This window comes from Salvelinus fontinalis, chromosome 27 (genome assembly GCF_029448725.1).
Source record: "Salvelinus fontinalis isolate EN_2023a chromosome 27, ASM2944872v1, whole genome shotgun sequence".
Classification (NCBI taxonomy): Eukaryota; Metazoa; Chordata; class Actinopteri; order Salmoniformes; family Salmonidae; genus Salvelinus; species Salvelinus fontinalis.
This window is the reverse complement of record NC_074691.1, coordinates 20,022,548-20,046,264: the sequence shown is the minus strand read 5'-3', so window position 1 is coordinate 20,046,264 and position 23,717 is coordinate 20,022,548. Positions and strand designations below refer to the sequence as shown.

Below are 23,717 nucleotides of genomic sequence, written 5' to 3'. Positions count from 1 at the left end.
GCTTTGCCTCTATGTCATAGTTGATTCTGAGTAGCAATAGAATGGTCAGCCAGAGAAAACAGATTTAGAGATACATTTATTTTGTTTTTGGGATGTTCAGACATAATTACAAAAGAACAATGTTCATACATGCCAAGCATGTAATTATCTTCATTAATTTACAGCAAATATATATAAACTTGTTGCCTTGGGTGAGGGACCAAAATGATGTGAAGCTGTCTGCAGGTAGGAAGGCCTTAATGCGTGCATGAGTAATCAAACATTCTCAATGTAAACCATTTAGATGCACAGGCACTGATAAAAATGCAATGCCTGAACAAAAAAAGGCCATAGGGAGATTCATTTTGGCACCAAAGGCTTGGAATTAATTAAGATGTGGACAAACACACATATACACCCCTTCCTTATTCTAATGGTATACAGTATATGTAGCCCTGTGCCCATATTGACAAAGCATCTCTTGAGTAGGAGTGCTCATATTCGAGATGCTTTGTAAATACAGACCCTTGCAAAATTATGTCAGAGATAAAGCCCAGTCAAGTCTCAGGTTTGGGTGATTTAACTAACAAAGGCATAGTGGTTATTGACCACAATGAGAACTAAAGCATCATTTTGGCAACAGTCTGAGAACACAATCCCAAGGTGCACTATGTAAACCCATTGAGAAGTAGTGTCTTCATACCCTCATCATAGCACAACGCAGGAGCACAACGTGCAATGAAGTCAAAGTAAGAATTGTATACTCTGTCACGCTTGATGAAGAGTTCATGATTTGCATAAGCATTGTGCATGATTTTGCTTTCATGAGTGGTCCTTAAGAGACCATCAGTAACCATTGAAGTGTAGTAAAAATATACCACAGTCTGTATGAAGGGGAAAGCAAAGCTCAGCCCAGGAGTTGATGATGATGTGGATGACTTCGCAACGAACATCCAATTTGTAGTGGCTCAACAAATTAGGCAATTTGAGTACCAAAGCTTGACAGAGCAGAGGTACCTGTGAGCAGAGTGTGAATTACAAGTGGGGATAAACCCTGAAAGAGATATGAGTCCCCCTAAATTAAAAAAGTCATAAGTTTGGGGTCTTAAATAATGCTAATTTACCCATTATCCTATTTGTTTAAAATGAAATGTATACTGCTATAGCGGTAAATATGAAAATATAAGCTTATCCCACATGAAACGAACACCCTCACCTCTGGATTATGTTGTTTTTTATCCTCCCCATGTGGCTGTACTTGTCAACAGGGACTGTTACATATTTCAGCTACGATTCAAGTGTCCCGACTTCTCTTTCTACAGAAAAGGTCATTTTGTCAGCAAGACACATCAATTCAGGCTACAAGAGTGTCGACCCAATGACAATTGCCAAATGTCATTATACTTTTGGTGTTTTGTAACAGATTTCACTTTCCATTCATCAACTGACAGGAGTGTACAGTGCACTGTTTGGATGCAGGAATGATTTTGGAGTGGATGAACATGCGCAGGTAGCCTACTTTTGAAAAACAGATTTGTTTGACAATAAGATGACTAGATGCCAAATTAAAAAGGTAATACAAAAAAATGACTGGTTAATGACATGTCTTTACTATTTGTCCCATAACAAAAATGTGAACACTTGCAAGCAGGTGCAAATATAGAAGGTTAAGGGGGGGGGGGGGCCGAAATGTCACCATATAATTCGCACAAATGGCTGCATTAAGGCTTTTAGCTGCCAAAGCAGTATTTGGTCCTGATGAAGATGTAACATAACACAGTCAACTGTGCTAAAATGAGCTAATTCTTATTCAGTAGTGGATAAAGGCGTAGTAGAAGAGAGCACTGATGGCCAATAGAGAAACAGAGAGCACCATATTCCTCCTGTTCTCTCCTCTCAACACCTCCAGCTCTTTATCTAAATGAGAGGGAACAAGCGTTAGTCCACAATGTACCACACACACCATTCATTCAGGATCCAGTTTCACAATAACACTTATACTACAATTCTACTATATGAATTGTGTATAACATTTTCCATGAAACAAACGTTTTCCTTACCATACTTTTGCATCCTTTCGTTCATTATCGTCATTTCATCCTCCAGCGATTGTCTGTCGAATAGAGGAAGATTAGGAATTGTGCTTTCATCACCATTATCATCGTTGTCATCATAATCGTCACCTGTCTTGATCCGAGAGCTCCTCGCGCCGCCGTCTGAACTCTGCCCTCTCGATACTATCGTGACATCGCAACCGTCGCTCCTCAACACGATCAATCTGTGTAGGGGACATATAAACGATTAAATATCTCTGGCCATAACATTGGGTGACACCTGTGAATTGTCGCAAACGTGGCTCCCTAATATGGTAGCAATATACTTCGCCTCTTCCTCTCTGGCTAAGGTGAGCTCACGCATGGTATCCAACGTTTGAATGAAGCTTGTTAGTTAACGTAGCTAGCTAGCTAAGCTTGCAAATTCCAGAGCAACGTAACATTATTCCACGTCACGTAAGAAACTTTAGTAACAAATAGTTTGTGTCTTACTTCGCTAGCAACGCTGACTTTCTCTCTCTTGTCCTTAGATTTGGTCATTTTGTGAGAAAAAACACACCAAAGTAAACGACCTGCTGAGGGTACAAGTATTATTATTCTTGTGGTTTCTGCGACTCTGTGGGAGGATCTAATCTCGGAAAATGCCACCCCTAGCTGTGTGGAGGGTAAGCGATAGTGCACGAAGGTGAATGTTGTGCACATGCGATAAAAACCATTCTTTATTAATGTAGGCTACTATTGCACTTTTAATCTAGATTCTAGAGCTGCTGTGCGTATAAAATATCAAATAATATTGTTGCCAGTGATGCCCCTTGTGATATTGCAGTCAATTGAGCCGACACTCGTAAACCGCAGTCTGCCATTCGCGCGCGTTAGTTGCCTCAATTGGGATGCGCGAATACACCACACTTTACGGTAACAAGTAGGGAAACTAGGTCTGATGCATTCTCAGCACAGATATATAGTTGTATTTGTCACATACACATGCATGGTTAGCAGATGTTCATGCGAGTGTAGCGAATTGCTTGTAGATAGAGACGATAGCTACAAATCGTTCCAAGCAAACAGTTTGAAGCACACTTATTCAATCTTCCACGATACCAAATCGTTTATTTCATTTTCTTGTTTTATCAAAAATCACTGATATCACGGGTAGAGTGAGACTGCCGAGGCTGCAGTAGCCAACCGGGGGTGCTGTTTTAGCAAATGTTAAATTGTGAAAGCGAAACGCGTTTACGGTCAAGACATGCAATCACAGTACACACACAGCAAGATCTGAGTGAGCTTGATATGTTTTTCATTGTATTTCATTAGATTATATATTTTGGAAAAAAGAAAAAAAAACGCACACTGCTCTTACTAGTATCACTGCTCTTTAATAAGCTTTACGTTTCGGCCTCAAGGCCTTCGTCAGCGCTTTTGTGAGTTTTTTTTAATTAGCACCCTTATGTAGACATAGCTCCACCCACATCTGTTCAATGCATCGAATGAGGTTGGAGTCGAGGGAAAATAAGTACGTGTAAAATAACAATGTGCATTTCATAAATATTCTAATGAAGTGTGTACATAAAACGCATTAAACACGTCTGTAAAACCACAATAAGGACATCGACCCATCAAGCAAGTTTTCATAAAGCATTGGGTACAATGTTTTATGAAGCTGCCAGCCACAAAAGAAAAAGTGCCAGGCTCTTTAACGCCCTCTTCCGAATGGTAGCTATAAATGCAGAGGTCGCGCACAGTGTAAATATTTCTGCCACCCACAAACAGGAAAACGGTTGCAAATAAATTACATTATTACGTGCTCCACCACCCATGTCATCTACATGATTAAATGTCCACGTGGGCTGTGTTATGTAGGTAAAACCTCTCGTTCTCTCAAACAGAATTAGTGAACATAAAATTTCAATCAGGAGAAACGACAGGGATTATCCAGTCGTAGTATATTTTAATTACCAAAAACATGACATTTCTACCTTTTAGATTTTGTGGCATAATTTTGTGGCATAGAGAAAGAGAAAGTTAATAAGATATCAGACAGGGGAGGTTATATAAATAATGCCTGAGCAAAATATACTGTTTTTGTTTTTTTCACCCTCCAGACATTATTTCCTAAAGGTCTTAATGATGAAATGCATATGTATGTTATGTTGTAAATGTGAACATTAATTAATGCCTCCACTTCAGATTACAATGACGTTTTTCTTGCTTTGTACGCAATGAGGTTTTACGGACGTGTTTAATACGTTTTATATACACACTTTATTCAAATATTTATGAAATGCACATTTTCTTATTTTCTCTCGACTCCAACCCCATTCGATGCATTGAACGGATGTGGGTGGATCTATGTCTACATAAGGGTGCAGTGGCGGTCAGTGCCGTTTATGATGAGGGAGGAAGATTTTTTTTCATGAGCATTGCGTTTCTTTTACAGCATGTTGGATGACTGTTATTCATATTCCATTCACCCAGTTCAATGTAACATCAATAGGTTTAGACTACTACATGATACTCAAATTTTCCCTATACCCATCATGATTTTGCTACAAACTAGCCTATGAATGAAAGTTTACAACATAGGTGCACACAGCTAGAGAGAAAAATTTGGGATGACAGACAGTGACACGTGGACAGACAGTGACACATTCAATACCGTCTTGCACACTCTTGCCTGCATCAACCTTATCTAGGGTGTAATCATTAATCCAACAGTTGCAATCAAGAGTTTCTATTGGACAAATTCAGTTATTTTATCCCCTTTTTGTTTGCTTCCGTTTAAGAAACATTTTTAATCGGTGGGAATGAATACACCCCTGATCGCGTATAAACACAGTTCACTTTCATAGCAGCCACGTTGTATTCATTCTAGCCTCTATGCACTCTCCTCCTCTCACCTTTTCCCTTAATTTGTGGACTTCAATGAACAACACATCAGCTGCATGTGACCAAGTGAAAAAACCTTTCCAAACCATGTCATAACCGCTACACACAGCCTACATCATTGTCCCCATATTAGCTAAAGTAATGTCCTAGTCAACATAGCTAATAGAACTAATGCGTTAGTAAACCCACTACAATCATGCAGTAACGTTACAGTGTATAGTCAGTAAGTAGTTACACCGGCGGTCCCCAGTGGCAATAAATTAATAAAACCAAAAGCTTACCTTGATTTGGAAGAGTTCCAGTGTTGTGTTGGATAGTCATAGCCAGCTAGCTAACATAGCATGACGCTGTTTGAGCCGGGTGTTTGAGTAACTAAACTACCCAGCTAAGTAAGTGAAACTGAAAGTGAAAAAAAATGACTCTCTCGCTCTTGCTTCTCCTTCATTTTTGAATAAATACATTTGTTCAAACTATTAAACTATTGTCTTTCTCTCTCTTTGAGTCAACTACTCACCACATTTTATGCACTGCAGTGCTAGCTAGTGGTAACTTATGCTTTCAGTACTAGATTCATTCTCTGATCCTTTGATTGGGTGGACAACATGTCAGTTCATGCTGCAAGAGCTCTGATAGGTTGGAGGACGTCCTCCGAAAATTGTCATAATTACTGTGTAAGTCTATAGAGGGGGGTGAGAACCAAGAGCCTCCTGGGTTTTGTATTGAAGTCAATGTACCAAGAGGAGGATGGAGGCTAGCTGTCCTCCGGCTACACCATGGTGCTACCCTACAGAGTGCTGTTGAGGCTACTTTAGACCTTTATTGCAAAACAGTGTGTTTTAATCAATTATTTGGTGATGTGAATATATTTAGTATAGTTTTAAAAAGGATAACTTCTTCAATGTTTTACAATTTAAATTTTTATGAAATTCACTGAGGAGGATGGTCCTCCTCTTCCGCCTCTGAGGAGCCTTCACTGTAAGGGTGCTAATTTTTAAAAAAGAGGCCGATTGTCACGCCCTGACCTTAGAGATTCTTATTATTCTCTATGTTTGGTTAGGTCAGGGTGTGACTCGGGTGGGAAAGTCTATGTTTTCTATTTCTTTGTTTTTGGCCGAGTGTGGTTCCCAATCAGAGTCAGCTGTCTATCGTTGTCTCTGATTGGGGATCATATATAAGTTTTCATTTTCCTTTTGGGTTTTGTTGGGATCTTGTTTTCTGTTTAGTGTCTGTGCCTGACAGAACTGTTCACTTTCGTTTTTTGTCTTTGTTATTTTGTTTTGGTGTCATCAATAAAAAGACGATGTACGCCTACCACGCTGCGCCTTGGTCTCCTTCTACAAACGAGAGCCGTTACACCGATACGATACTTGAGTCCGATACGTAAAGCTTATTAAAAGCAGTGATACTAGCAAGAGCAGTGTGTTGGTTTCTTCTTTTTTCTCATCTTATTCAACTGTTACCATGCACCTGCAAAAAAAGATAGCTCAGATGTGCAAGTGACTTTTGAATTAGATTATATATACACTACCGTTCAAAAGTTTAGGGTCACTTAGAAATGTCCTTGTTTTTGAAAGAAAAGCACATTTTTTGTCCATTAAAATAACAGCAAATTGATCAGAAATACAGTGTAGACATTGTTATTGTTGTAAATTACTATTGTAGCTGGAAACGGCAGATTTTCTATGGAATATCTACACAGGCGTACAGAGGCCCATTATCAGCAACCATCACTCCTGTGTTCCAATGGCACGTTGTGTTAGCTAATCCAAGTTTATCATTTTAAAAGGCTAATTGATCATTAGAAAACCCTTTTGCAATTATGTTAGCACAGCTGAAAAATGTGTTGATTAAAGAAGCAATAAAACTGGCCTTCTTTAGACTAGTTGAGAGCTGGAGCATCAGCATTTGTGGGTTCGATTACAGGATCAAAATGGCCAAAAACAAAGAACTTTCTTCTGATACTCGTCAGTCTGTTCTTGTTCTGAGAAATGAAGGCTATTCCATGCGAGAAATTGCCTGGAAACTGAAGATCCAGTACAACGCTGTGTACTCCCTTCACAGAACAGCGCAAACTGGCTCTAACCAGAATAGAAAGAAGAGTGGGAGGCCCCGGGGCACAACTAGCAAGTGGACAATTACATTAGAGTGTCTAGTTTGAGAAACAGACACCTCACAAGTCCTCAACTGGCAGCTTCATTAAATAGTACCCGCAAAACACCAGTCTCAATGTCAACAGTGAAGAGGCGACTCCGGGATGCTGGCCTTCTAGGCAGAGTTGCAAAGAAAATGCCATATCTCAGACTGGCTAATAAAAATAAAAGATTTAGATGGGAAAAATAACAGACACTGGACAGAGGAAGACTGGAAAAAAAGTGTTATGGACAGACAAATCTGAGGTGTTCGGATCACAAAGAAGAACATTTGTGAGATGCAGAAAAAATGAAAAGATGCTGGAGGAGTGCTTGACGCCATCTGTCAAGCATGGTGGATGTAACGTGATAGTCTGGGGGTGCTTTGGGGGCGGTAAAGTGGTAGATTTGTCTACAGGGTAAAATGGATCTTGAAGAAGGAAGGCTATCACTCCATTTTGCAACGCCATGCCATACCCTGTGGACGAAGCTTAATTGGAGCCAATTTCCTCCTACAACAATACAATGACCCAAAGCACAGCTGGAATACCGCAGGGCAGCTGCCTTGGGCCACTTCTTTATTTAATATATACCAACGACCTTCCCTATGCCTTAGTTGAAACTCAAGCTACTATATTTGCAGATGATACTACAATTTATGCAGCAAGACAATCGGTTTAACAGGTACAGCAGGCCTTACAAGGAGATTTGTAGAATATCAGGGAGGGGGTTTTCTAAAACAAACTTGTTTTAAACACCAAGAAAACCAAAGTTATTTTGGTATGTTCAACTAGGAAAAGGCCAAAACAGCATGGGATACAATTAAGTATGGGAGGAGTACAAATTGAAGAAGTGGCAGAAACCAAACTTTTGGGAGTGCAGCTAGACAACTGCTTATCATGGCCGTCTCAAATAACTAATCTATGTATAATTTTTTTTTTATTAAAACAGCATGCATAATCAGAAGGATAGCTAAATATTTACCAGGAAAAATTCTTCAGCAAATAACACAAGCATTAATTGAGAGTCAGGTGAACTACTGTTCTGTGGTCTGGGGAAATGCATCATCAAGTGAAGTTAGGAGGCTGCAGAATGCACAGAACAAAGCAGCAAGGATTGTTTTAAGGTGGAGATATGGTTCTTCTGTTGCAGTCATGCGCAGTGTTCTTGGTTGGTCATCAATCAACAAGATAATTGAAAAAAACATGCTTATTTTATTTCATAATATACATTATTTAAAATGGCCAAGTTCTATTCACAATGGTATTCAGTTGGTAAGAGACAGACATTCCGTAAATACTAGGAATAGATTGTCCACCATCTATGCATTATCCAGACAGAAAAGAGAAATAGGCAAAATAACATTTCGATTTAGAGCAATAAAGAAATTGAATAAATTAACTGAGCAAACTAGAAACCGTTCAATATATAAATTTAAACATTATTTTAAAACGATTTAAATATAATACATAGAAATGTTGTGGGACTATAGTAGATGAAGAATCAATATTTTTTAGATTGAGTATTTATTGGGTCATTATGTTAGTATATTATGTATGTTTGTAATAGTGTGTTATATGTGAAAATGTGTTTGTATTATAAATTGTATTTGAATGTTTAAGGACTCTTGGAAGATTAGTCCAAATGGGGACTAAAAGAGATCCAAATCAAAGCACAGCTCCAAACTATACAAGAACTATTTAGGGAAGAAGCAGTCAGCCGGTGTTCTGTCTATAATGGAGTGGCCAGCACAGTCACCAGATCTCAACCCTATTGAGCTGTTGTGGGAGCAGCTTAACTGTATGATACGTAAGAAGTGCCCATCAAGCCAATCGAATTTGTGGGAGGTTGGGTGAAAGCTCTTCAGATTACCTCAACAAATGTACAACTAGAATGCCAAAGGTCTGCAAGGCTGCAATTGCTGCAAATGGAGGATTCTTTGACGAAAGCAAAGTTTGAAGGGCACAATTATTATTTAAATTAAAAATCATTATTTCTAACCTTGTCAACTTCTTAACTATATTTCCTATTCATTTTGCAACTCATTTCATGTATGTTTTCATGGAAAAGAAGGACATTTCTAAGTGACCCCAAACTTTTGAATGGTAGTATATATTTTTTAAGTGTTAAATAAGTACATTTACCATGTCTCTCCCAGTATTCTTTATCTTTACTTTTTTTAAAGGAGTAATATTACAGTGAACTTTGATGAACCTTATGTAAAAAAAGAAATCTGTCAAAATGGCTGCCAAACATATTTTGAGATGTGTGCCCTAGTAGATCAATAATCCATTGGCATGAATACTGCAAAGCATAACATGCCCATATTATGCCAGCTCCAATACACATTATATAGTGTTTTTCCAATCTTGTAGCTGGCTTAATATGGGCATGTTATGGTTTGCAATGTTAATAATAATGGATTATTGATCTACGTGTAGCACACAAAGTGTTTACCATCCAGCCACTGCGTTAAAATTGAATTACAATACCTCAAAGTTCACTATAATAGGACAAAACAAGTATTTATCTACTAGTGGCACACATCACAAAACATCTTTAAGATGGCATAATATGGGCATTTTATGGTGTGCAATAGTCATCACGCTGGATTAATTAACTTCTACTGGCACACATACAAATATACTCTACCAGCCATTTTTAGTGATGGTATTATTTTTACATAGGGGTCATCAAAGTTCACTGTAATAGAACTACTTTGTAGCTATCGTCTCGTATCTGTGCATGAGAGTGCATCCAACTCAGTTCCCCTACCAGAAAAGTGTTGTGCATTTGCGCACCAAATTCAGGCGGAAACTGAAGTACGGTGGCTTGACTTCGTTTTGCGAATGTCGGCTCAATTGACCGCAGTCCTAGAGATGCAGGATACAAGACTCAATTGTGCCAGCAGGATTTAGGATTATCATTAATCCATAAATTCAGACTTTGACATGCGAGAGCAAAATTACCAAACCCAAGGGACATATACTACCCAAATGTTCACATTCAAATACTTTTGCTGATATTTCTCTCCAACCTGTCAAAAGCCCATGGCACCATTCCGAACGCAAATCTCAGGACAAGTGGACGCCATCTAAATTCGCGCGGATGGAGAGCTGCTTGGAGAGTGTTGTCCGTGCGTAATCGCATTATCTGACCTGCAAAAACGCAGGTTGACAGCCCAGTCGCATTATATTCTTTACTGTACTTTTTTATTGTTTTCTCTCATTGATTGAAATGCCACTCTTCATAAACCGAGACCAGATATTTGCGCACCAAGTGCACCTTCTGGAGCACAAACTGCGGGTATGTCTATTTTTTCATTTATTGTAAATTCAACAGGTATGACAGGTGAAGCTAAATCGATTGTCGGTTAGGTAGGTTTAGTTGTTACTTTGTGAGAATAATTGTTTATCGTTTAGTTAGTAAGCTATAATAACTATTCGATTAATTACAATCCCTATTTTATTTATGTATCTTAAGTAAAGAAATTTAAATGGAATCAGATGAACATCACTGACTTTACAACGTCAAACTAGCAGCGTTGGCTAATCTGTCCCGAACGTTTCTAGAGCAAAGAAGAACGCATTCTGGAGTTGGAGACTGAAAATGCCATTCTTCACCTGAGGCTCGCCGATGTGAGTTGAGTCATTGGAGAATACATGTTAATGTACTGTGATATTTTAACACCCCAATCAGTGCCCGTTGTGTAGGTAGCCAAGCGAAGGCCGTGGTACCCAATTTAAGCACATGTATTTGAAATATTATTTATCGCTTATATAAAAGTATATTTCCAAAGATATCCAAAACTGTATTGCAAGTGTGATGCATTTGCATTTCGACAGAGCGTCAGGAACAAACAAGAGCATTAGGATTGTAGTTGGGATTGTTGGGTACCACAGATGGATAAGCTTACTGTCTGCAGAATTTAATTAGAATTAGTTAAAAACTATTTGTAAACATGTTATTTTTGCTTGTCTAACATAATTCCTGTCAATGTTCACTTCATGGATAGCTCCAATTAGGCACAGTATGGAGGTGTAACGGATGTGAAATGGCTAGCTAGTTAGCTGTGGTGCGCTAATAGCGTTTCAATCGGTTACTTCACTCGCTTTGAGACCTTGAAGCAGTGGTTCCCCTTGCTCTGCAAGGGCCACGGCTTTTGTGGAGCGATGGATAACGATGCTTCGTGGGTGTCAATTGTTGATGTGTGCAGAGGGTCCCTGGTTCGCGCCTGGGTATGGGCGAGGGGACGGACTAAAGTTAAACTGTTACAGAGGCATAAAATGAACACTGAGTTGCTGGTCATTTTTTTAATCTACCACGGGTATGGGCGAGGGGACGGTGTAACGGCTTTCTTCCTGGGATGAAGGAGAGGACCAAAATGCAGCGCAGTTAGCGTTCAACATGTTTAATTTAACGAACTGTGAACACTTACAACAATACAAAATAACAAAAAAACAAACGTGAAAACCGAGACAGTCCTATCTTGTGCAGAACACAAACACAGAGACAGGAAACAACCACCCACAATCCCCAACACAAAACAAGCCACCTATATATGATTCTCAATCAGGGACAACGATTGACAGCTGAACACAGAAACAGACAAACTAGACACACAACATAGAATGCCCACCCCAACTCACGCCCTGACCATACTAAACAAATACAAAAACAAGGGAAAACAGGTCAGGAATGTGACAGAACCCCCCGCTCAAGGTGAGAACTCCGGGCGCACCCCTAAAACTCAAGGGGAGGGTCTGGGTGGGCATCTGTCCGCGGTGGCGGCTCCAGCGCAGGACGAGGACACCACTCCACCATTGTCTTTGTCCCCCTCCTTAGCGTCCTTTGAGTGGCGACCCTCGCCCCCGACCCTGGTCTAGGAACCTTCCCAAAGGTCCCTCCTAAATAGAGGAGATAGCTCCGGACAGAGAGGTAGCTCCGGACAGAGAGGTAGCTCCGGACAGAGAGGTAGCTCCGGACAGAGAGGTAGCTCCGGACAGAGAGGTAGCTCCGGACAGAGAGGTAGCTCAGGACAGAGGGGCAACTCCGGACTGAAAAGCAGCTCCGGACAGAGAGGCAGCTCTGGACTGGAGGGCAGCTCATGACTGGCTGGCGGCTCTGGCAGCTCCTGACTGGCTGGCGGCTCTGGCGGCTCCTGACTGGCTGGCGGCTCCGGCGGCTCCTGACTGGCTGGCGGCTCCGGCGGCTCCTGACTGGCTGACGGCTCTGGCGGCTCCTGACTGGCTGGCGGCTCCTGACTGACGGACGGCTCTAGCGGCTCCTGACTGGCTGACCGCTCTGGCGGCTCGGGACAGACGGGCGGCTCTGGCGGCTCGGGACAGACGGGCGGCTCTGACGGCTCAGGACAGACGGGCGGCTCTGACGGCTCGGGACAGACGGGCGGCTCTGACGGCTCGGGACAGACGGGCGGCTCTGACGGCTCGGGACAGACGGGCGGCTCTGACGGCTCGGGACAGACGGGCGGCTCTGACGGCTCGGGACAGACGGGCGGCTCTGACGGCTCGGGACAGACGGGCGGCTCTGACGACTCGGGACAGACGGATGGCTCAGACGGCGCTGGGCAGAAGGATGGCTCAGACGGCGCTGGGCAGACGGATGGCTCAGACGGCGCTGGGCAGACGGATGGCTCAGACGGCGCTGGGCAGACGGATGGCTCAGACGGCGCTGGGCAGACGACCGACTCTGACCTGCTGAGGCGCACAGTAGGCCTGGTGCGTGGTGCCGGAACTGGTGGTACCGGACTGAGGGCACGCACCTCAAGGCTAGTGCGGGGAGCAGGAACAGGGCACACTGGAATCTCGAGGCGCACTATTGGCCTAGTGCGTGGTACCGGAACTGGTGGTACCGGGCTGAGGGCACGCACCTCAGGGCGAGTGCGGGGAGAAGGAACAGTGCGTACAGGACTCTGGAGACGCACAGGAGGCTGGTGCATGGTGCCGGAACTGGAGGTACTGGGCTGGAGACACGCACCGCAGGGAGAGTGCGTGGAGGCGGAACTGGGCTCTGGAGACGCACTGGAAACCTGGTGCGTGGTGTAGGCACTGGTGGTACTGGACAGATCGGACCGTGAAGGCGCACTGGAGGTCTTGAGAGCAGGGCTGGCACCATCCGCCCTGGCTGGATCTTCACCCTAGCCCGGCAGATGTGGGGAGCTGAGATGTTGCGCACCAGGCTAAGCACACGCACCGGGGACACCGTGCGCTCCACCGCATTACACGGTGCCTGCCCGGTACGACGCCCTCTCTCTCCACTGGAAGCACGGCTGGGAGAGCTGTAGCGCCGAGCTGGCAGAGGACGTGCAGGGCTAGGGAGGCGCAGAGGAGGCCTGGTGCGTGAGGCTGGCACAGTCTTAACCAGACGGCTAGCACGCACCTCAGGACGAGTATGGAGAGCTGTTCCCGGTGACATCAACTCCCCGACACGTTCAGTCGGGCGGATGTCGTGCCACATGCACCAAACCAGTACCTCCCTCATAACTCTCTCCTCCAATTTCCCCATTAACTCCTTCACTGTCTCTGCGTCGCTCACCTCCAATTCCGCCCTGACCGGCTCCTTACGGTAAGCAGGAGGAGTTGGCTCAGGTCTGACTCCTGACTCTGCCACACTCCCTGTGTGCCCCCCAAATTTTTGGGGCTGCCTCTCGGGCCTCCAGCCGCTCTGCCGTGCTAGCGCCTCATAATAGCGCCTCTCCGCCTTCGCTGCCTCCAGCTCTTCTTTGGGGCGGCAATATTCCCCTGGCTCTGCCCAGGGTCCTTTGCCGTCGAATTCGTCCTCCCATGTCCATTCCTCCAAATAGTGCAGCCTCTCCTGCTGCTGCTGCTGCTGCTGCAGCCTCTCCTGCTGCTGCTTGGTCCGGGTTAGGTGGATGGTTCTGTAACGGCTTTCTTCCTGGGATGAAGGAGAGGACCAAAATGCAGTGCAGTTAGTGTTCAACATGTTTAATTTAACGAACTGTGAACACTTACAAAACAACAAACGTGAAAACCGAGACAGTCCTATCTGGTGCAGAACACAAACACAGAGACAGGAAACAACCACCCACAATCCCCAACACAAAACAAGCCACCTATATATGATTCTCAATCAGGGACAACGATTGACAGCTGCCTCTGATTGAGAACCATATTAGGCTGAACACAGAAACAGACAAACTAGACACACAACATAGAATGCCCACCCCAACACACGCCCTGACCATACTAAACAAATACAAAAACAAGGGAAAACAGGTCAGGAATGTGACAGACGGACTAAAGTTAAACTGTTACAGAGGCATAAAATGAACACTGAGTTGCTGGTCATTTTTTAAATCTACCACGTCCTTCCTGGACCAAAACATGGGTTTTGGATGTCAAAATGGTGACTTGTCACTGTATGTCTTGGTAATGGTGGTTCCCCCTTGCCCTGTTCTCCCTCTCCAGTGTCTGGGGAAACTTCGTCGGGATCATGCAGAAGAGGCAGAAGCAGAAGCCCAGAAGCGTTGGCAACACCAGAGAGTTGTGCAGCAAAGCACCCAGTCTGCCCTGGCCAAACTCCTGTCTGAAGTTCAGGTACATACAACTCCAGAGTTACACAGCTGTATTGTTTTGTTTGGTTTAGTTCAGAGGAAGGCCAACATGGTGTCCATTGGGGTTTCGTATACCATACGGTCAAGCTGCTCCCACAACAGCTCAATTGGGTTGAGATCTGGTGACTGTGCTGGCCACTCCATTATAGACAGAATACAGGCTGACTGCTTCTTCCCTAAATAGTTATTGCATAGTTTGGAGCTGTGCTTTGGGTCATTGTCCTGTTGTAGGAGGACATTTGTTCCAATTAAGCGCCATCCACAGGGTAAGGCATGGTGTTGCAAAATGGAGTGATAGCCTTCCTTCTTCAAGATCCCTTTTAACCTGTACACAAATCTCCCACTTTACCACCCCCAAAGCACCCCAGACCATCACACTGCCTCCACCATGCTTGACAGATGGCGTCAAGCACTCCTCCAGCATCTTTTCATTTTTCTGCGTCTCACGAATATTCTTCTTTGTGATCCGAACACCTCAAACTTAGATCTGTCTGTCCATAACACTTTTTTCCCAATCTTCCTCTGGCCAGTGTCTGTGTTCTTTTGCCCACCTTAATCTTTTCTTTTTATTGGCCAGTCTGAGGTATGGCTTTTTCTTTGCAACTCTGCTTAGAAGGCCAGCATCCCAGAGTCGCCTCTTCACTGTTGATGTTGAGACTGGTGTTTTGCTGGTACTATTTAATGAAGCTGCCAGTTGAGGACTTGTGAGGCATCTGTTTCTCAAACTAGACACTCTAATGTAATTGTCCTCTTTCTCAGTTGTGCACCTTTCCTCTTTCTATTCTGGTTAGAGCCAGTTTGCGATATTCTGTGACGGCAGTAGTACACAGCGTTGTACGAGATCTTCAGTTTCTTGACAATTTCTCGCATGGAATAGCCTTAATTTCTCAGAACAAGAACAGACTGACGAGTTTCAGAAGAAAGTTATTTGTTTCTGGCCATTTTGAGCCTGTAATCGAACCCACAAATGGTAATGCTCCAGATACTCAACTAGTCTAAAGAAGGCCAGTTTTATTGCTTCTTAAATCAGAACAACAGTTTTCAGTGGTGCTAACATAATTGCAAAAGGGGTTTCTAATGATCAATTAGCCTTTTTAAATGATAAACTTGGATTAGCTAATACAACGTGCCTTTGGAACACAAGAGTGATGGTTGCTGATAATGGGCCTCTGTACGCCTGTGTAGATATTCCATTTAAAATCAGCCGTTTCCAGCTACAATAGTCATTTACAAGGACATTTCTATGTGACCCCAAACTTTTGAACGGTAGTGTATATAGGTTGAAATACTGTTCTAGAGTCATTGATGACCTGAACACACGAACACACATTCATGGTATTATTTATGTGTTATTCTAGATTTTGAAGCAGGACCTGAGAGAGGTGTTTGCGGTATATGTGAACTTCGCCACTGAGTTGGAGAACCAGAGCAGGCTGCTGCTGGAACAAGTCGGCCAAGCCAGCTTCGCCCTCCAGGGCCACCATGGCAATGATGTGCACAGTGAGTAGACTACTGATTTATGATATCACTCAATCCCCTTATCCCCTTGTACTTCTTCTTCTCTCTGTCTCTCTCTCTCTCTCTCTCTCTCTCTCTCTCTCACTCCCTTTCTCTCTCTCTCTCTCTCACTCCCTTTCTCTCTCTCTCTCTCTCTCTCTCTCTCTCTCTCTCTCTCTCTCTCTCTCTCTCTCTCTCTCTCACTCCCTTTCTCTCTCTCTCTCTCTCTCTCTCTCTCTCTCTCTCTCTCTCTCTCTCTCTCTCTCTCTCTCTCTCTCTCTCTCTCTCTCTCTCTCACTCCCTTTCTCTTGCCTCTCTCTCTCTCAATTCAATTCAATTCAGGGGCCTTTATTGGCATGGGAAACATATGTTAACATTGCCTAAGCAAGTGAGATAGATAATATACAAAAGTGAAATAAACAATAAAAATGAACAGTTAACATTACACTCACAGAAGATTCAAAAGAATAAAGACATTACAAATGTCATATTATGTACAGTATATATACAGTGTTGTAACGAAGTACAAATGGTTAAAGTACAAAAGGGAAAATAAATAAGCATAAATATGGGTTGTATTTACAATGGTGTTTGTTCTTCACTGGTTGACCTTTTCTTGTGGCAACAGGTCACAAATCGTGTTGCAGTGAGGGCACACTGTGGTATTTCACCCAGTAGATATGGGAGTTTATCAAAATCGGGTTTGTTTTCAAATTCTTTGTGGATCTGTGTAATCTGAGGGAAATATGTGTTTCTAATATGGTCATACATTGGGCAGGAGGTTAGGAAGTGCAGCTCAGTTTCCATCTCATTTTGTGGGCAGTGTGCACATAGCCTGTCTTCTCTTGAGAGCCAGGTCTGCCTACGGTGGCCTTTCTCAATAGCAAGGCTATGCTCACTGAGTCTGTACATAGTCTCTCTATGTCTCTCTCTCTGTCTTTCTCCCATTCTCAAGTATCTTATTTACCGTGCCCCTAGGCTGTATATTAAGAGGTTGGTTGCCTTGGGGATAATCCTCTCTCCCCCTCTAACCCCTCCTTCACCCAGCCCTCCAATACGACTCTGTCAGCGAGGTTCGGAAAGGTTGTGTGACCTGTCCTCTGCGTCACCTGGTTGCCATGGTGACAAGCTCGAGGAACTTATCCCACGTCACTTGGTTAAACCTGGCTGTCTGTTGGGCCTGTGGGAAAAGCCACTAGCCTATATATACTTGACCATATTGGTTTCGTTTACCACAGGTCCAGGGTCATTTTTGTTGTTTGGCTTGAAATAGTTCATGTATATGTAAGGCAGTAGCGCTGATCCCAAATCAGTCAGCTTTTGGAGAAAAGGTCAATGTAGGCACAAATATTGTATTTATGAACCAGTATGATTTATTGCAATTTATGAAGCGTTATTCATGTCATTTATAGATAATGGATAAATATTTCACTTTTGCGAATACTCTGTTTAAAAAATAAAGTGGACCCTGCAGTTGCATCTCGAGCTACCCTTCATTCAGGAAGATGGTCAGATGGTTGAGCAACCCAGCCTCCTATCAAAACAATGACTTAGATTAATCCATCAACTGTCCCTGTAAGTCCGGCACAATGAGCACACACATAACCCCTCAGGCTTAAGTCTTAGCTCATGAACAGGACAGGTCAAATACAATAACCATCAGCAGCAGGAGGGGATCTCTTTCCTTAGCTCTTACCCTGCTTGTTGTAGTTGTAGTTTGCATTCTCCAAGAGGAGGTTAGTTACATGTAATAGTAATGAATAGTGAGGAGGTCTGGCTCTTGAGACTAGAGTTCACCATTCGCTTGTTTGATGTCAGGTTTTATGTCATGTCGTCCAGAGGATTCCAGGAGTTCTTATATGGCTTTGATTGCTTCATCACAGAGCGTGTGAGTGTGTGAGTGGGTGTATCCATGTTTCTACTGAGATTAAGGACTTGGGTCTAAAGGTGTTACCTGGACTAGGCACAATTATTTGTGTTTCTCATGGCATGACATTGCATTTAGTGGCTTAGCCTGGCACATGCATGATGTTACTGTCACGGTTTGTGTAACACCATTGAAGCAACAACAAAAAAGCCCTCATAATTTGGTTATTATATGTGATGGTGCTGTTATTATTATCCTGTTCTCTGTGTATCTGTCCTCAGGTTTGCAGGCTCAGATGGAGGCTCTAGAGTGCTCTCTACAGGAGGAGAAGGAGCGGAGCAGGACTGAGAGGGAGAGGAGGAAGATACTTCACAACACCTTGGTGGTGAGGATCTTGACTACATTTTAATAGTCTACAGTGACTGCCATTCTTTTTTGTCTCTGTCTTTGTTTCCGTCTCTGTCTCTCTCACTCTCTCTCTTTCTCTCTCATTGTGGCTCTTCAGGAGCTGCGGGGGAACATCAGGGTCCACTGCAGAGTGCGTCCAGTCCTTCCCTTTGACGATGGACAGGGATCAACATTAGCAATAGGGTGAGTTGGTCAGATAATATATTTTTGACCAGTACTGTACATTTTAAAGGGATACTTTTGGGATTTTGGCAATGAGGACCTTTATCTACTTCCTTGCAGTCAGATGAACTTGTGGATACCATTTGTATGTCTCTGTGTCCTGTATGAAGGAAGTTAGATGTAGTTTCTCGAGCCAATGCTAATTAGCGCTAGTGCAATGACTGGAAGTCTATGGGTTTGTACTAGCATACTACCTTCATACTGGACACAGAGACATACAAATGGTATCCACTAGTTCATCTGCCTCTGGGGAAGTAGATAAAGGTCCAGTTTCTGGTCACAGGTTCAGGAATGGTTCAAAAGTCATAACATGCACCACAAATAGCAGTGTTGGGCGATTTGGAAAGCCGTAGTCAGTCAATAAATAATATAATAATACTCGTAGAAAAGGTTTTCATCTTTAGCTCACAATCTGTGGATAATATATGATTAGAAAGGTTAAAAAATGTTGTAATACATCACAGCACAATGGAAAAATATATGGCACATGGAAACCAAACGAGTGTGCTCTATGATGATTGGTGGGATGGGCTGGGAGTGGCTGAGGGGTGGGATTAAAGAGCTGATTTTTGGTAATGTATTATTGTTATGTGACTGCTTTATATAAAAGTACCATGTATGTAAAATGTGTTTGTAACATGTATGTATGTGTAGCAAAAAATCTGTAAAAAAACTAAGATATTTGTCCTCCGAAGAGGGGGGGGTGGTGGTGGAGGGGTAAAAAAAAGTAGATAAAGGGCTTCATTGCCAAAATCCTGATGTATCCCTTTAATTAGTGCATTTAACATCCTCTTAGTAACAACAATTTAGAACAGTACAGTTTTATAATAGTCATGATTGTTTTCTGTTCAGGCCTGCTACAACAGAAGAGGTGGTTCAGGCAATTAATGATGTGAGTACATGCAGTTTTAAGGTCTTATTTATTGTTAGGTCTGTGATTGGGTTAAATGAGTCATTCTGAAATCACCTGCCTGCCTCACTGTTGTTTTGCCTGTTTTCCAGGATACAGTTGTTGTGAATTGTACTAGAATGGGGAACCCGGGGCTGAACAAGATGTTTGAGTTTGAGAGGTATTATAACATGATAATAACTTTCCTTTGATTATTGTTGCTATTCTATATTTACATTCTGTCAGCAGTTGTATTGTAGTATGTGTCACAGCTTCAGATGTATGAAGTTTATCAAGCATGTGTTTCCATGGTGATGTGATTGACAGGGTGCATGGTCCTGAGGACTCCCAGGATGTCGTGTTTGAGGAAGTGAAGCCTCTCCTCACATCTCTGCTGGACGGGTGAGTTAATATGATCTTGTGCTGCTAAGGGGAAACACTGATCGCTAATGTAATTCTATTGCCTTCCTCACAGCATCTCAGAACTTCTCAAATATAAAAAAAGCCAACACTGTGTACCTCCTATTTACAGTAGAGATGATTGCCTCAGAGAATTAGTGTTGTGATTGAATGCTCCATTGGATCAGGACCAGAGGCAAAGCAGACAATGTGAAACGTTATTAAATAGAGCGAAGCAGAATGAGGAAATAAATTCAGTGAGACGACGTCTGAATAACAAACAGCTAAGTTAATAGAAACAGCAAGTCTGTATTTCACAGACTGATTCTCCTATTGTTCGGTCAGGTATAACGTGTGCATCATGGCGTACGGACAGACAGGCAGTGGGAAGACACACACCATGATCGGCTCCCAGGCTGAGGACCCCTCAGGACCACAGGGGGAGGCCCGGCAAGGCGTTATTCCCAAAGCAGCCACTGAACTCTTCAGGTGGGTGGGAGGGAGGGAGGGAAGGAGAGAAGGAGAGGGAGAGAGAGAATTAAAAGTTTGGTGTTCATACTAGGGTTAGGGTGATGAGAGAAGGAGCTATACTTGTGCATTGATGCATGCATGTTTATACTTGTTTTATCTTGTTTATTGTTGTATGTGTGTGTGCTATCTGACAGGCTGATATCGGAGAAACCTGCTGAGAGTCACACGGTGGAGGTGTCTGTGGTGGAGGTGTACAACAATGAGGTGTTGGATCTGCTGGCTAAAGACGAGGACGGGGTTGCCATGGGCGCCAAGAGAGACGTCATCACTACCAGCACAGGGACCAGCGAGGTGCCCTTACTCTCCTACGTGTGAGTAGTCCTTTACTGTGTGTGTGTGTGTGTGTGTGTGTGTGTGTGTGTGTGTGTGTGTGTGTGTGTGTGTGTGTGTGTGTGTGTGTGTGTGTGTGTGTGTGTGTGTGTGTGTGTGGGTGATTAACTGAGCGAGTAATTATGTACAGAGACATATCTATTGGATTGGTAATAGAATAGGGACAGTTTGTGTGTGTGTGAGATTTATGTGAGTTGAAGTACTGTATTGCTGACTGTGTTCTCCTCCCAGGTTGGTGAGAAGCTCAGCAGATGTGATGCAGCTGATCAGTTCTGTTCTGAGGTTGAGGGCTCGCTGCCCTACACTGGTCCACAGAGACTCCTCGCGCTCTCATCTCATAGTCACCCTCACTGTCTCCTCCAAGAGCCCCAACGCACTGGCCCTGGGTGAGACACACACACAAACATATCTGATTACTGACAAATGAAAAATGACAAGCTTAACACAATGTCTTAGTGCTATTAATTGATTGATTTCTTGCCATGATATCTTGCTGCTATATTCCTTAATTGACTGTGTTTGTGGTGCTGTGCTGTCTAGCTCGTAGGTTGCAAAGTGTCAAGAAAGACATGCAGCGCAAGGCCCAGAAGGAGTGGTGGAGCCCCCGCTGTCGCCGTGCCAACCCAATGGCCCGCCAATCGGGGGACGAGCGTTCCGCTAGTTCCTCCTCCTCGCCCTACCACTCCCCCAGCCACTCCCCTATTCACTCCTCTTGCCCCTCCCCCAGAGCCAGCACCACCCAGGCTCCCTTCAGGACCAAACTACAGCTGGTGGACCTTGCAGGTAGCGAGTGTGTGGGTGAGTCGTGAAAACAACACCAAACTCATCCACCATGGTCTGTGGTGGTTGTGTAGCAACGGTGTTCTGTCCGATGGTGTAGGGGGGATGACTATGTGTATGCTGTGTGTGTAACTGTTTGGACGTGTGTTTGTGTAACTGTAGGTATGTCAGGGGTGACTGGCGCTGCCCTGTGGGAGACGTCGTGTATAAACCGCAGTCTGTCTGCTCTGTCTGACGTACTGGGAGCTCTGGCAGAGCAACGGCCACATGTGCCCTACAGAAACAGCAAGCTCACACACCTACTGCAGGATGCCATCGGTAACACACACACACACACACACACACACACACACACACACACACACACACACACACACACACACACACACACACACACACACACACACACACACACAGTTTGTTGTTTTCCTTGACTGCAGTTGATAATGACTAACCATTTTCCTCTCGCTCTCCCCTCTCTTCTCTATCCTCTTCTCCTTCTCCACTAGGTGGGGATGCGAAGCTGCTGGTGATGCTTTGTGTCTCTCCCACCCAGAGGTATATGACTGAGTCTCTACAGTCTCTGGGCTTTGGCGCGCGGGCTCGTCAGGTCCAAAAAGATACCCCTCGCAGGAAGAACATTGCCCTCAAACTGAAGTAATGAGAGGAGAGCAGAGCAGAGGAGTATAGAAGAGAGAAGGGAGAGAGGTCCCAGGCTGTGATGGCATGGTCAAAGGTAGAACAGAGGTCCCCCTCAATCAAGTGAAGGCTGAACAGAGTTACATGTGGCCTCTGTGGCATAAATGTTGTATATATGTAAATATTATTTAGTAACTTATGTTGTTGCTTTACTTATACATGTACAATTGTATGTTTATCTAGCTATTTGAACACCAAATTGGGTTGGTTTAAAAAAAAAAAGTTTGACAAATGTTGAATAATTTTCATCTATCGGTATCAAACTCCATCTCCCCTCTTTATGTCCACCCAAATAGTATACAATATTTACTTGACCAACTATTTTACATTGTAGAATTGATTCTTAGATGCAGTATTTCCCTTTGTTTTCAAATAGATGGACAAATAATTTAGGCTAGTAATTTTTTGATTTGTGCTCAATCTTAGACTGATGGTAAATCACAGGCGAGGGCTTACTTATACTGAACAAAATATAAAAACGCAACATGTAAAGTGTTAGTCTCATGTTTTATGAGCTGAAATAAAAGATCCCAGAAATGTTCCATATGCACAAAAACCTTATTTCTCTCAAATTATGTGCACACATTTATTTACCTCCCTGTTAGTCAGTATTTCTCCTTTGCCAAGATAATCCATCCACCTGACAGGTGTGGCATATCAAGAAGCTGATTAAAAAGCATGATCATTACACAGGTTCACCTTGTGCTGGGGACAATAAACGGCCACTCTAAAATGTGCAGTTTTGTCACACAACACAATGCCACAGATGTCTCAAGTTTTGAGGGAGTGTGTACTTGGCATGCTGACTGCAGGAATGTCCACCAGATCTGTTGCCAGAGAATTTAATGTTAATTTCTATACCAACATCGTTTTAGAGAATTTAGCAGTATGTCCAGCCGGCCTCACAACCGCAGACCTTGTGTAACCATGCCAGTCTAGGACCTCCACATCTGGCTTCTTCACCTGTGGGATCTTCTGAAACCAGCCACCTGGACAGCTGATGAAACTGAGGACTTTTTCTGTCTGTAATAAACCCCTTTTGTGGGGAAAACTCATTCTGATTGGCTGGGCCTGGCTCCTATGTCCTCCCAAGCCCACCCATGGCTGTGCCCCTGCCCTGTCATGTGAAATCCATAGATTAGGGCCTAATGAATTTATTTCAATTGATTGATTTCCTTATATGAACTGTAACTCAGTAACATTTTTGAAAATGTTGCATGTTGCATTTACATTTTTGTTCAGTATATATTTGTTGTATAAATGTGTTATAATTGTGTGGGCTTGCTTTTAATGCCTTTCTTATGAACCATGCACTTATTTTAGTGTTTGGAAGCCTCAATATTTGTTACATGTATTTTTGTTACGTTCAAACTTTGAATAAACATGTTTTGTCGTTTACTGTATTTTATGGTTTACAAAAACTCTGGGCAGCCAATCAGGATTCACGTTTTTC

The 23,717-nt window shown here is 43.3% G+C and overlaps 2 protein-coding genes across 2 annotated transcripts; one reads left to right on the top strand and one right to left on the bottom strand.

The window, feature by feature from the left end:
- Positions 1-59: 59 nt before the first annotated feature.
- Positions 60-2,751, bottom strand: ccdc167 (coiled-coil domain containing 167). Its single transcript, XM_055885201.1, has 4 exons — positions 2,526-2,751; positions 2,163-2,257; positions 2,040-2,092; positions 60-1,896 (listed from the first exon to the last, which is right to left on the bottom strand). The coding sequence occupies exons 1-4, from the start codon at positions 2,733-2,735 to the stop codon at positions 1,790-1,792; spliced, it is 465 nt and encodes a 154-aa protein (XP_055741176.1). The 5' UTR covers positions 2,736-2,751; the 3' UTR covers positions 60-1,789.
- An 80-nt stretch (positions 2,752-2,831) lies between these two features.
- kif25 (kinesin family member 25) lies at positions 2,832-23,603 on the top strand. The gene is made up of 15 exons (XM_055885200.1): positions 2,832-10,354; positions 10,621-10,686; positions 14,497-14,625; positions 16,001-16,142; positions 18,288-18,391; positions 18,512-18,597; positions 19,489-19,528; positions 19,639-19,706; positions 19,853-19,927; positions 20,270-20,413; positions 20,590-20,766; positions 21,017-21,171; positions 21,326-21,583; positions 21,728-21,883; positions 22,075-23,603. Exons 1-15 carry the CDS (start codon positions 10,286-10,288, stop codon positions 22,224-22,226), a joined length of 1,821 nt encoding a protein of 606 aa, XP_055741175.1. The 5' UTR covers positions 2,832-10,285; the 3' UTR covers positions 22,227-23,603.
- The last annotated feature ends 114 nt before the right edge of the window (positions 23,604-23,717 follow it).